General features: G+C 46.4%; 1 protein-coding gene across 1 annotated transcript in view; it reads right to left on the bottom strand.

Moving 5' to 3' along the window:
- The window catches only part of CSMD2 (CUB and Sushi multiple domains 2), a 671,930-nt gene that overhangs the window by 419,855 nt on the left and 238,516 nt on the right, over positions 1-13,559 (bottom strand). The window contains exon 4 of the mRNA XM_058303940.2: positions 10,638-10,832. Coding sequence (XP_058159923.1) covers positions 10,638-10,832 — 195 coding nt within the window. The remainder of the gene's footprint in view (positions 1-10,637; positions 10,833-13,559) is intronic.

Here is a 13,559-nt window from a genome sequence, read left to right as displayed (position 1 = left end):
CCAGCTGAGTCACTCTGGCACCAGAACTGTGGTCTCCTCCACTACTTGCTGCTTGACAGTCATTTTCTAAGGCATCCTGTGATTTTCAAACTTTATAATTTTAGTCAATGACTCTGGATGGTGCTGGGACTGAGGACTCAAGAGCTTGAGACCCTCTAAGCCAAAGCTACCAGTCTACTCTGAAGATGGCACCTCTGCCATTTTAGCCATCCCGGTGCCTCCAGCTCCTCTGACACCCTCACTCTTGTACCATCCTGTTTTGATTGAAGATGCTGTAAAAAGTTATTTGGAGACTTCCTCACACTTTAAACAAGGCATCATATTTCATGGTTACAACTTCAGAGTCATAAAATATAACCTTCAGTTGACATCACAGTCTTAAAATATTAATTTACATTTTTCCTTCTCTTGCGATGGGGTATTTTGCACTGCCATTAAGTCATGTGTATTCTGTGGTGCAGGTGGGTTATGCTGATAGCTGCCTTCCCAAGGTTATGACTATTTATGATCAATTTTAAGTTCTACTGAAATTTCTTCAATTAGCTATCCTTTTAGAAAACTATCCCTCAGGCCTCTTTAAAGCCTGTTAACTCTACACTGACTCACAAACTTCAGGTAGGGTTGGAGGCACCTGCATCATATCACCCCCACCTCTTCAGGCCAACTCCAGTGCAAAATCTCGGGTGCTAGGAAGTCTAGAGTCCTCAGTATTGGGCTTCTGTCCACATCTTCCCTCCCCAGCAGCACTCAGCCTCTGAGGAAACGAGAAGCCCATTTGACGCTGGGAGAGAAGCCGCCATCTTGAACTCAAGGGCAAGACTGAGGGAGTCTGGGCATAGATACCCCAAAGCTGTAGAGCCCCACTCTGATCTTCAGCTGTGGAGCTCAGTGTCCCATTCCTACAGGGGTCCCAATAACCTGCTAGACCTCACTGGTCCCCTCTTATTGGGGCTCTGGAGTCTGCCCCTTTATCCTTGGCTTTCTCAAAGACACTCCTTCCCCTTATTAAGAAACTGCCAATTGCCTGCGAATGCTGCTGTAGCCCCACCCCCAGACTCCTCCTATGGATACTGCCACCCAATCCTTCTGAGGTGATGCATGTGGGCACGAGACAGTATTCAACTATGGTACTAGTCTTTGTTGAGCTTTTACTATAGGCCAAGCATTGTGCTACATGTGTTACTTGCATTTTCTCATGTCATCCTCAAACAGCTCGAAGAGATAGGCACTATCACCCTTGTTTTACAGAGTGAGGAAACTGAGGCTCGGCAAAGTTTTGGAACTTGCCCATGGTCACACAGCTACTAAATGTGGGAGCTAGGATTTGAACCCAGGACAGTCTGATCCCAAACCCATGCCCTTGCCATCTATTTCTCTGCCTCTCAGACCTGGGTCACTGCAGTGCAGCCCTGACACAGGGCTTTGAGTGGGCTCCTGGAGGCACCAGACCCTGGAGATGGGGGTTTCTGGGTGTGAAAAGTCACCTCCTGTTCTTCCTCTCCTCTGTCTGAGGAGCCTGACACAGGGCACTTTGTGCTGCCTCAAACGTCCTGGGCCAGCTGCCCTGTGCTCAGGTGGAGGCGGCTGAGCCTCGGCCTTAGACTTCCCTGACAAGAATGAAAAGTAGTCCTTGGCAGTCTAGAGCTCTCCCAGTATGACCTTTTCACTGATATTCTTCCTGATGTTTCTTTCTTAAAGAGCTCCCAGGACAAATTAAAGAGGAAGGCTGAGGGGAGGCATGGGGGCTGGGTAGCCCCTGACCTGAGTTGTGCAGGGATGGACCTCTGAGAGCCAAGCTCTCAGGCTCTGGACCACCTGGCTGGAACAGCTCCAACAGTACATCACCTCTCTGAGCTTGGTTCCTTTGCTTGTGGTAGGGGATAACAATACCTTAACTTCTTAGGAGTTTGGAGAGGATTCAATTGGCTAGTGCAGTATCTGGTGAATAGTTAGTGCTCAATCACTGCCGGCCGGTAGTTGTCGTAATAGTAAGAACTATGATAGCTAACCCTCTTTGAGTCATTACAATGCACAGGCCTTCTCCTGCATGCTTAGCATTTAACAACTTGATCTTCACTTCTATGTTATAAGGTAAGTAACATTATTATTCCCATTTGCAGATGAGGAAGTTGGGGCAGAGACAGATTGGGGTAAGTAGCCCCATGTTGTTCAATCAAGAGGTATGTGAGTGGCAAGGCCAGGATTTGAATGCAGGTGATTGGACGCCAAAGCCTACATTCTTAATATTGTGCTGTGATACCAGTGATGACGAGGGTGGTGGGAGAAGTCTTGATGATCCCAGTAGTGGGACTCGAACCCTAGGGTAAGGAGAGGTGCCTGGTTACCATGGGCACAGGTACAGTACTCAATCACTCAGCATCTACTCTGCCTGGCACAGTGTTCAGTGCTTTCTGCATGTTGTTTAATTTCATCTGACAAAAGTGCCCAGCCTGTGGCATAGATCCTCTTGGCTATCTACATCCTTGTCCCAAGGTCTCTTATCCCTCTCCTGTATCTTTTCTTAGTTCAGGGCTCTCCCCAGCTGCAGAATTAATATCCTCACTTGACTGTCTCACAGGCCTCTCAAACTTTACCTGGATAAAATGGTTCATCTTGATTCTCCTTAGAGCATGTGCCCCCTAACCCCTGCTAAACAGCCTCCCTATCCACCCAGGCACTCCAGAAAGAGCCCAGGAGTCAGCCCTGGCCTGTCCTTCCTTCAGCACCTACATCTAATTCATTGGCAAGATCTTTTGGCTATTCCCTCAAACTGTGGCCTGATCTTTCCACTCCTTTCCATATCTCTCATAACCACCTTAACCAAGATCTATCATTTCCAGGCTGGATGTCTGCAATAGCCTTTTAACTGGTCCTGCTGCCTGGTCTCTGGCCCAATTACAATTCCTTTCCCTTCTAACATCAAGAGGGATCATTTATAAAATAAGACAAATTACATCACATCCCTGCTTAAAACCCCTGCATGCTCCATGACCTTGCATTTGGCAATGGATTTATACTATAAAACCAAAAGCATGAGCAATAAAAGAAAAAATGTATAAGACTTCATCAAAATTTAAAAAGTGTGTGCATCAAAGGATCTAGAAGTGAAAAGAAAAACCACAGAATGGGAGAAAATATTTGGAAACCATATATATGATAAGGTTTTAATGTCCAAACTCTTAGAATTCAACCACAAAAAGGCCAATTTAAAAAATGTACCAAGAACTTGAGTAGACATTTCTCCAACAAAAAAATGTAAATTACCAATAAGCACATGAAAAGATGTTCAGCATCATTAGTAATTATGGAAATGCACCTCAAGATCACAATAAGATACCACTTCATACCCACTAGAATGGCTATTATCAAGGAAAAAAAAAAGACAACAAATGTTGGTGAGGATGCAGAGAAATTAGAAATCTCATGCATTGCTGATGGGAATATAAAATGTTGCAGCCACTATGAAAAATGTTTGATTTCTCAACAAGTTAAACACACATAGCATTACCATATGACCTGGCAACTCCACTACTGGGTATATACCCCAAATAACTGAAAACAGGGATTAAACAGAGATACCTACATGCCAGTGTTCATAGCAGTATTATTCACAATGACCAAAAGGTGGAAACAACACAAGTAACCATCAGTAGATGAATACATAAACAAAATGTAGTTTACAGGCACAATGGAATATTATTCAACCAATAAAAAGGAATGAAGATCAGATACATGCTACCACATGGATGAATGGAGAAAACATGCTAAGTGAAATAAGCCAGAAAAAAGAAGACAAACATTGTATGATTCCACTTATATGAAATATCTAAAATAAGCAAATTCATAGAGACAGAAAGTAGATTAGAGGTTACCAGGAGACGTGAAGAAAGGGAAGGGGGAATTATTGCTTAATGGGTACAGAGTTTCTATTCATGGTGATGAAAAAGTTTTGGTAGTGGTAGCACAACATTTGTAAATGTCATTAGTGTCAATGAACTGTACACATAAAAATAGTTAAAATGACAAATTTTTGGATGTGTGTGTGTGTAAATATATAATTCCAATAAAATTTAATACAAAGAAAGAAAAAAAACCTCTTGTTTTTACTACGTGGATGTGTTTTCTGTTCCTCTACAAGTCATGCTCTTTCCCACCTCAGGGCTTTTGCACCTGCTGTTCCTTTTGCCTGGAATGTCCTTCACTGAGTCTTCACATAATAGGCTCCTTTTTGCTATTCATGACTCAGTTCATATGTCCTCCACTCACAGAGGCCTTTCTGAACTGCTCAGTGTAAAATAGCCTTCCTCATCCATACCTACTTTATTTCCATCATAGCTTCTATTACACCTTGACATTTGTTTGCTCATTCATTTTTTTTTGCATTTTTTACTTTCCTATTGTTAGAATGGGAACTTCAGGAAATCATGGAATTTGGACACAAGCAGCACGTACTAGAAGATCAGTCATTGGCACTCAAGGTGATGCTCAATGAAGAATGAGAAGAAGAGATGAGATGTGGGGGCATTTCGGGACTTGGAGTTGTCCTAAATGATATTGTAGGGACAGATGCTGGACATTATATATCCTGCCATAACCCACTGAATGTGTCCCGGCCCACGGGACAATCAACGGAGACTCCAGGTCCTATGAGGGAAGAATGGTATGGGACAAGAGACACAAAGAACGACAGCAAGACAGTATTCTGATCAAGCTGCAAAATTTTATTGAGGGGACTGAGCATATATACTCTAGGGAGGAGGGGGGTGGCGGGTAAGGATAGGTGGCGGTCTGGGGTTGGCAGCTGCTGTTGCTAGGGCAGAAGGCAGACAGGCGGGTAAGCACTTTTGGCGCGAACTAGTTCCGCAAAGAAGGGAGAGGGTGACCTAAGCTATTGTTGTATCAGTCCGGGCGGCCATGTTACCGGCATTGCTGAAAGGTAGATTCTATGCATGCTGCCTTAATCGCTCACAACATGAATGGACTGGGGGAGAGCGTAAACTACAATGTTAACTATAATCCTTGTGGTATAGCAGTACTCCAAAATGTATTCACCATATAAAATGAATGTGCCACAATGATGAAAGAGGTTGTTGATGTGGGAGGAGTGGGGAGGTGGAGCATGGGGTATGTGGGAACCTCTTATATTTTTTAATGTAACATTTTTTGTGATCTATATATATTTTTAAAAAAAGACAATTTAATAATTAAAAAAAAGATCACTTGGACAAAAAAAAAAGAATGAATGAATGAATCAACAACTGATTTGCTAGCACATAGAAATAGGTACTCAATAAAAAGTTGCTGAATAACTAAGTGAATGAATGAATAAGAATCAACCTGGTAAGCCTGCTGTTTGTGTTCCCACTTTGGAACATGCTGGCAGCCACAGAGCTATGGCTAGCACAGCTAGGGTTGAACTTAACCTGTCCTTTCAGACCTGTCACCGCTACCTGTTTCATATTCTGCAGATTCCTCCCCCGGGGCAGAACATTTGGAATGCAACTCGGTTCTTGTAGTCCAAGCTTCTACAGACCAAGTGCCTCTTTCCACAGGCTGGTGGCTGCCCGCTGCATTTGGCTGAACCTCAGAGGCCAAGCATTTCTTGCTCTGGCCACCTTTCTCAGCACCACCTGCCTCTCGGCCCTCAGAGCCTTCAAACACCATTCCTTCCCCATGTGGCCTCGTTTGATCTAGGGCCAATGGCTCTCTCAAGTCAGAGGCCAGTTGCTGAAATCCATGTGATCTTCCTCTTCTTAGATCAAAGAGTTTCCACAAAGCTGAGACCTGTGCTTTGATCTGGGCTCTGAGTGACACAAAGTGCAGGGAGGTCATTGGCTATGCCTCCTTCACTCTGTCAGCTGGACTAAGCTTTGATGGGCCAGGCTCCTGGGACTTGGCACGCAGGTCAACTGGCTACCTCCTTGGGGGTCAGCCTCACCTCTCTTCTGCCCTCCTGATCACAGCTGCTCCCTATTCCCCCTTGAGCATCCTGTCCCAAGATGGAGCCCACGTTTTGGTCAGGCACATGGTATTTCCAGGACAAAGCGGGTACATACAACTCTCTGGCCTGCTCTGGGAAGTTTTGGACTTAAAAAGATTATGTCATTCAGAGCTGCTGGGCAGGTGGCAGTAATCCAGGGCAGTAATTTCCCCTTTGTGCTTGTAAGCTTGTAGGATCCTGATCATGAACTAGACCCATCCAACCATTCATTCATTCAGCAAATATTTACGGACCACTGCCCAGTGGATGAGGTTTATCTGCTCACAGATGCCAGCCCTTGAGATTTCTACATGAGAGGTAGAAAGGCCAAAAGGCTTTTAGCTTTCCTGAGTATGAAATGTTAACTCTGGTATGACTGCTGTGCCTGGCACAGAGTGAGAGCATGGTGAGCATGCTTCATTCCTGTTTAGCCTGGCCTCCTAAGGAAGGGCATCTTGCAAAATCACTTTCAGAGAATCACTGATGTTATTGAGAATGATTTTTAGTATATTCTTACAGCTCAGGGGAAATTAGCATAGAGGTGTGGATCTGGAGCACAGGGAATGGGAGGGGGTGTGCTGGGGGCTCAGAAGACTTGAGAACCATTTTGTTCCATCCCGGCCTTTGAGCAGAACCACTTCTCAGCTCCTTGGGCAGAAGTGAGTCTAGAAGCCCTCCTGAAAGCGAGCTTTGACACCCTTACCTGGCTTTCCTAGTATGTTTGAGGGGGGAGTATACTCTGGTGAGACTAAATTGGAAGGTACTTAAGAGAGGACTAAGAGGAAGATGAGAAAGATCAGCCTAAACCTCTTGTCAGAAGGTCCTTGTGTTCCCCACTAAGGTAGATGAACTTGACCTTGCCAGTGATGAAGAGCTACTCGCTTGAGGGATTCTAAGTAATGAGTGATTTTATCAGATGTGCATTTTAGGAAGCTCACTAGGCACTGAAGAATGGAGGAGGGTGTAGGGGTTGGGGGCAAGGAGTGGACCATTGCTGTGACCTCCTGAATAGTGACATGGAGGGGGGCAGTTCAACAGGACTTGGTAACTGAGGAGGAGGTAAAGAAAAGTGAGGAGTTAAGGTGTCTGGCTTGGCCACCTTGGTGGATGGTGACACTCTTCCCTGACATAGGGAAGGTAGCAAAAAAGAGCAGGTTGGAAGAAAACAGAGTTAGATTTTGGATATACCTAGTTTGAAGCATAGGAAGGACATTTCAGGGAGGGGTTCAGGGGAGAGTTTGATATACCTATTGACCTAAAGCTTAGGATAGAGCATAGGCTTGGAGGGAGGATTGAGGAGACATCCCCCAACTCCAAACAGAAGAAGCCATGTAGAGATAAAATCTTCTAAGAGGAGTGAGAAGCTCTCTTTGTTTCCTAGGGCTGTCCTCACTAAACGCTACCAACCAGCCAGATGAAAATACCGACATTCATTCTCCCACAGTTCTGAAGGCCAAAAGTCTGAAAACTAAGGTGTCAGCAGGGCCACGTTCCCTGCAGAGTCTCTAGGGGAGGATCCTTTTCTGCCTCTTTCAGTTTCATGCATTCCTTGGCTGGTGGCATTACGTACCTGCTCTCCACCTCTGTCTTCACCTGGCCTTCTTCCCTGCCTCTGTGTGTCCTTCTCTGTCTCTTAGAAAGCTGTTCTCATTGGACTGAAGGCCCACCCCAATCCAGGATGATCTCACCTTGAACTTAACCTTAATTGCATCTGCTAAGACCCTATTTCCAACCAAGGTCACATTCTGAGGTTCCGGGTAGACAGGAACATTGCTCAACGCACTGCAAGTTCCAAGAGAAAAGGCCAAGCCAGGCTCCTGGCAGTGAAAGGTCCCTCACTGTCCCATATCCCCTGACATACCCCAAGCAAGGCCATGGCCTGACCTGTGACCTGGCAGAGAAAGATGTCCATGAGGTAGCTCTCATCACTTACCTTTGATTAATGGGATCATCAAAAAACATAACAGTCAGTGTCAAAGTTTCCTTTAGGGTGAGAACTCTCTTTGCTCAGAACTCTCTACCTAAATGGTTTGGGTGGGAAAGGAAAGCATCAGATACCTGGACTGGAAGTTGATGGCAAAACCAGGAGTGGCTCAGCCTTCCCTGAATAAGACTTTGACTGAAGTCTTGAAATGGGACTTAGTGCAAGAGGGAGCAAAGAGGAGAGAGTTGAAAAAAAGAAGGGAGGGCAGCATGGACTCCAGACAGGAAGTTGGAATCTGCAAAGTAGGAAGCCAAGGAGAAGTTTCCAGGGAGAAGGGGCCAAAAGACTTTGAAGATCATGATGCTTAATACTTTAAGTCATTTGCATTTTTGCCATGTAAGCTCCCACATTGCCATAAACCTTTGATAAAAACTTTGCTACATGTCAACATCACGCATAAGTAGTGTCTTGTGGGGTGAGGGGACGGGTCAAGAAAAATGGGCCAAGTTACCCCACCTAAGTTGGCAGAGCAGAGTCAAGAGAGGTAAAGCCTAGCAGTGAGTTCAAGAGCTAGGGGAAGCTTAAACTGATGACAATTTCTAAATATCGGAGGGACAGTGGTTTTCCCATGGATGGATATTTGTCCACATTATACTTAAATATCAAAGAGTAAGTTGACACTCCTTCTGTATCTAATAATTGGTTTACATTTGTTTTTAGTTTCTGTCTTAATTAAAAGAGAATGATATTTATGGTCTGGTAGAAAGAAAGAGAATGGTGTAGATTTGACAAATTAAACACCTGCTTTCATTTACTATCATGTTTCATACTTGTTTCATATTCTATCATCATGTCACAATTCTGACACCCCTCATTGGAAGGTCAGAATGTTAAACTTGGGGGGATGGTTAGGAATGCTATAAGGAAGGGCAAACAGAACTTCAGGCTATGGTTAGGCCCCACAAGGCCTCACACATGTGTTTGGGGGCCAAGGTCTCACCTGATTGGCCTGGTCATTTCTGGGGTCAGCCACTCAAAGGCATGTCCTGGGTTAGGATGGCACTTAGGAAGGCCAGAGAGGGGACTCTGATTCTCTTGGGCTCCACCAACAAGGGTCAACACAACTGAGGCAGAAACTATTGGATGAGGAATGCTAACCAAATGTCAAGTCAAGTGGCCAGTGATTAACTTGTTGTAGCTTGCCTTGAGAAGGAATTCACAGCTGTGTCTGTACTCAAGCAGAAGGAGTGCTTTGATCAATTAGTTATGTCTGCCATGGGAGTGGGAAGAAGGGGAAGAGATGTATGTGCCAAGTTTTTGCCATCTCTGGTATAGACATAAAAATGTGTATGGTGACGGGGGCATGGGGGTGGGGGAAGAAGAGGGCGCCTCATCCCAGGAGCTAGCCTTTTGATAGTAATTACAGAAAAGCTTCCTCCAAAAGGAAGAGAAAACTTAAATCAAAGGAGAAACTGAGAAACTAGTTGTTCCAACCATTTCTCAATTCCTAAAAATGATCCTCCCAGACCTATATCTTGGTGTTCTGAGATCCATGGAATTTACAAAGGAGTGTTTCAAGCAGAAAAGAGTGGTCAATAGTGCAAAAGGCTGTTGAGAGGTCAAGAAATATAAGGGCCCTAAGAATTCCCGCCTGATTTGGCAACATAATGAAGAATATTGGAGGCAAAGTTCAGCCTGCAGCGGAGTAAACGGGAGGTAAGGAAGAGACAAGGTTGGATGGCGCTCTCAAGGGGCTGGGCTTTGTTAGTGGCATGGGAAAACCCTACAGTTCGATGTTAGATTTGTAAAAAGGTATTTTTAGGGGAGTGGATGTAGTCAGGTGGTTAAGCACCTGCTTCCCATGTATGAGGTCCTAGGTTTGATCCCCGGTACCTCCTAAAAAATGTGGTTATAAAGTATCTACATGCACCATAATCTCAACTATGAACATGTTTTTATATACTACTTGGAAGAAGACAGGAAGGAAATACATGCACATCTAGTTTAAAGTGAGTGAAATTTGTTTCCTTTATTCTTTTCTGTATTTTCTAAGCTCTCATTTTTATCATCAGACAAGAGCCATTAGGAACGTTTTAGAAATAAGCTTGGTTATTATGAGTGGGTGGGAGGGCAATAAGGAATAGGCTGGAAGTAGGGTGACTGGCCGGCCTGGTTTGACTAAGGGGTTCCCAAGACATGGGACTTTCAGAGGTGAAACCAAGAAAGTCCTGGAAAAACTGGGACAAGTTGGTCACCTTTTCTGGGACGGGAGGAAGCCATAGCATTGAAGGGTGATAGGGTTTTGTTTGGGGAGGGGGGAGTGGGTTGGGGTAAAGATGCTGTGAAGACATTTGGAGGTTAAGAGGAAGAAACCACTAAATAAGGAGAGGCTGAAATTATAGGAAAGAAAAAAGACTAACAGTCGAGGAGAGATCAGTACTAAAGTGGCAGGGGAAGAGATCAGTGCCCGAGAGAGAGATGAGAAGAGAGATGATGTTTCTTCTGAGACGGGAGGGCAGGAGGTGAGGGCAGATTGGCTGAAAATACATGTTGGTGTACGGGAAGGAATTTGAGGGAGGGCACACCAGGAGGTCTGGGGAGGCTGGGGACCCCAAGGACCCTCCTGGGGTGTATGGAGAAGCAGCTGCCCCCTGACACATGACCCCATCTAGGCATACTGAAGTTCCCTCCCAGCGGCCAGCCACTCCCTCAGACCCTTCTCTGACCACCTACCTCGGCAGGAGGGCAGCGGGAAGTCCCACGTGGCACTGTTCTCGGAGCTGGCGTGGCAGGTGAGCACGGCATGGCCCTCCAGGAAGAAGCCAGGGTTGCAGCTGTAGCGGACTTTGTCTCCGAGGCTGAAGGTGGTGCCCTGCTGGACGCCGTTGGGCAGCCTGCCTGGGTTTCCGCACGTGTGGCTGGGGAGAACTGTGAGGAGAGGGGAGACACATCCGTGAGCTCGAGGCTGATACCCTCCTTCCCAGCAGCACCTCCTGACCCAAGTCAGGCCCCTGGGGCTCATTCTTCTTCGGTAAAACAGAGCTGGCCCAGCCCACCTGCCCGCCTCTCAAGGATGTCGGTTCCCCAAGACTGGGTTACTTGCAAGAGGGCAAATGCTAAGAAGGGGCCACACATGAGATTTATAACTGGACGTCCAGGTCTCCAATTTTCTGTAATGCACAGCCCTGGATTTGAATTCTGTCTAACTCCATCACTTAAGAGACTCCGGGCAGGGAAATGACTTTAATCTCTTGGGCGAGGGTGCCCTCATTTCAACTTTACACTCTTCCTTATTAAACACCATGGAAGGGCCTGTCACAGTGCATGGTCTAGAGTAGGTGCCCTTTCTTTCATGGGTGGTCTGCCCTGGCAGCCAGAGGGTACTGTGGCCCAGCAGGTTAGAGGGAGTTGTAGAGGTGGTTTGTGCGAGAATAAGGAGTGAGTAGGGAAGACAAAGATCCGCGGTCTGATCAGCTTGACCCGCTTACAGGGGAAAAGCTGGAGTGGAGGAACACGATGTACAATGTGCAGCCAGGGCAATAGCAATCCCATGTGCATGCTCATTAGCCAAAGGAAATGGCCTTTGTGTGATTGCAAGATCATCATGACCTGCCAGTTAGGAGGGCGGGAAGGAGGATGCAGCTCCTCTGTGCTGGTGCTGCACCCGTTCAACTGTGGCCCAGCTTCTCCTGCCCTCTGTCTTCTCTGTTGAGTTGGAACTGCCCTGATCTCCCCCACTATTCCTGGCTGTCCCCTCTAGGGTAAGGGCAAGGGGTCACAGCCATGTCCAGACCTCTGTCCAAGTCCCTCTCCAGGCCATCTCTGAGCAGCTCTAGGGAGTGGAGAGTGCAGACTCAGGAGTCACATCTTGGCCTGACCGGCTCACACCTGTGGCACCTCGAGCAAGTCTCTTAATCTCTTGGGGACTCAGCTTGTTTGCAGGATGGAGACCACAATACCTTTCACATGGGTTGCTGTGAGAATTAAATGAGTTCTGTCACATGAAGTGCTTAGGACAGAGACTGGCATACAGAGAGACCAACACAAGTGAATTTAAACTTCCAGGCCAGTTCAGATGTGGACGATTAAAGGTGTGCTAAGTGTTGTGACGGCAGTTGGCCCTTCTTTGGAGTTTGTGTTTCTGTGTGATGGAGCTGGACTCAGGTGTGATCTTTTTTCACAAGCCTCTCCTGTTATTTTTACCAGAACTGTAGTTGGTGCTGGGGTTTAATATATACCCAGGGGATCTGAATCTCTGGACTGACCATATGATAGCCAGGCCCTGAGCCTCAATAGACTTCAGCTCCTACACTCTGATTTATTGGACTTACCCCACTCAGCTAACATGGAGTTGAAGAAGGTCAACCACCACACCATGGAGCCAAGAGTGCCTACAACTGAAAGCAGGAGGATTGCATCCAGCATCCATGTGGAATCTAAGACCCCTCTTGATACAGATGTGGAGTGGACACAACCATTCCAAGGTCCACAGTACAGTAGACTTACTGATATTCTATTCATGAACTATAATGATTGGTAATCGAAGAAAATGTGGCATTGGTGTGGATAAAGTGACCATGGTGGCTGCTGGGTGTGGGGAATGGGAGGAAGAGATGAGATGTGGAGGCATTTTCAGGACTTGAAGTTGTCCTGGGTGATGCTGCAGGGATAGTTACTGGACATTGTAGGTCCTCCCATGGCCCACTGGGTGGACTGTGGGAGCGTGTGGACTATGATGTGGACCATTGACCACGAGCTGCAGCGGTGCTCAGAGATGTATTCACCAAATGCAATGAATGTCTCATGATGATGGATGAGATTGTTGCTATGGGGGGAGGAGTGGGGTGAGAGGGGTTGGGGGTATATGGGGACCTCAAATTTTTTGAAGGTAATATTAAAAAAATAAATAAAGACAAAAAAAAAAAAGTATGATGAGAGACAATGTCCAACCCCCCCCCCCAAAAAAAAAAAAAGGTGTTGTGATGGGATAGGGAACAGGCAGGGTACCTAACCCATTCTGGGTGGTCAGGAATGACTTCCTAGAGGAGGTGACAGTAAGATTTATCCAGGCTAAAAAGGGTATTCCAGTTCCAGATAAAGGAAATGGCATGTGCAGAGGCCCTGAGGCCTGAGAGAGCTGAGAAGGTCAGGAAGCCTGAAGTGATGGATTGTTGATGATGAAGATGAGAGAGTGGAGATGAGCGGGCTTGGTCTGCAGAGGCGTCCCCAGACCCCTGTAGCACCCTCTTTCTGTGGCCCTACAGGACTATCTACCAGCCTCAATGATCTCAGAACCTTGCAAAGAAGCCTCTCCCTCCTGCTTCCTCTCCTCCTCTTCAGGGAGAGGCAGTTTGGCTTGGAGGGAAACAGCAGACTTTTCAGTCTGATCTGGTCTGAACCCAGGCACCGTCCCTGACTTATTCTGTGTGACCGTTAGCCATGTGACCTCTCTGGCCCTTGGTTTCCTCCAATCCTTGGAGAAAGAATTGAGGACAATAACATCAAGCGATTGCAGGGATAACCAATAATCAATGCCATGGGGCAGGCGCAGCGCCGACCACATAGTAGGGGCTCACAAATGGGCCCCGATACCACTCTGTTGAATGGTAGGGGTCACAAAGGAGGGCTGCTCTGGCCCTCAGGCATCTCCTGGAG

The sequence above is a fragment of the Dasypus novemcinctus genome, chromosome 9 (genome assembly GCF_030445035.2).
Source record: "Dasypus novemcinctus isolate mDasNov1 chromosome 9, mDasNov1.1.hap2, whole genome shotgun sequence".
Classification (NCBI taxonomy): Eukaryota; Metazoa; Chordata; class Mammalia; order Cingulata; family Dasypodidae; genus Dasypus; species Dasypus novemcinctus.
The sequence above is the reverse complement of the archived record's forward strand: the minus strand, read 5'-3'. Positions and strand labels throughout refer to the sequence as shown.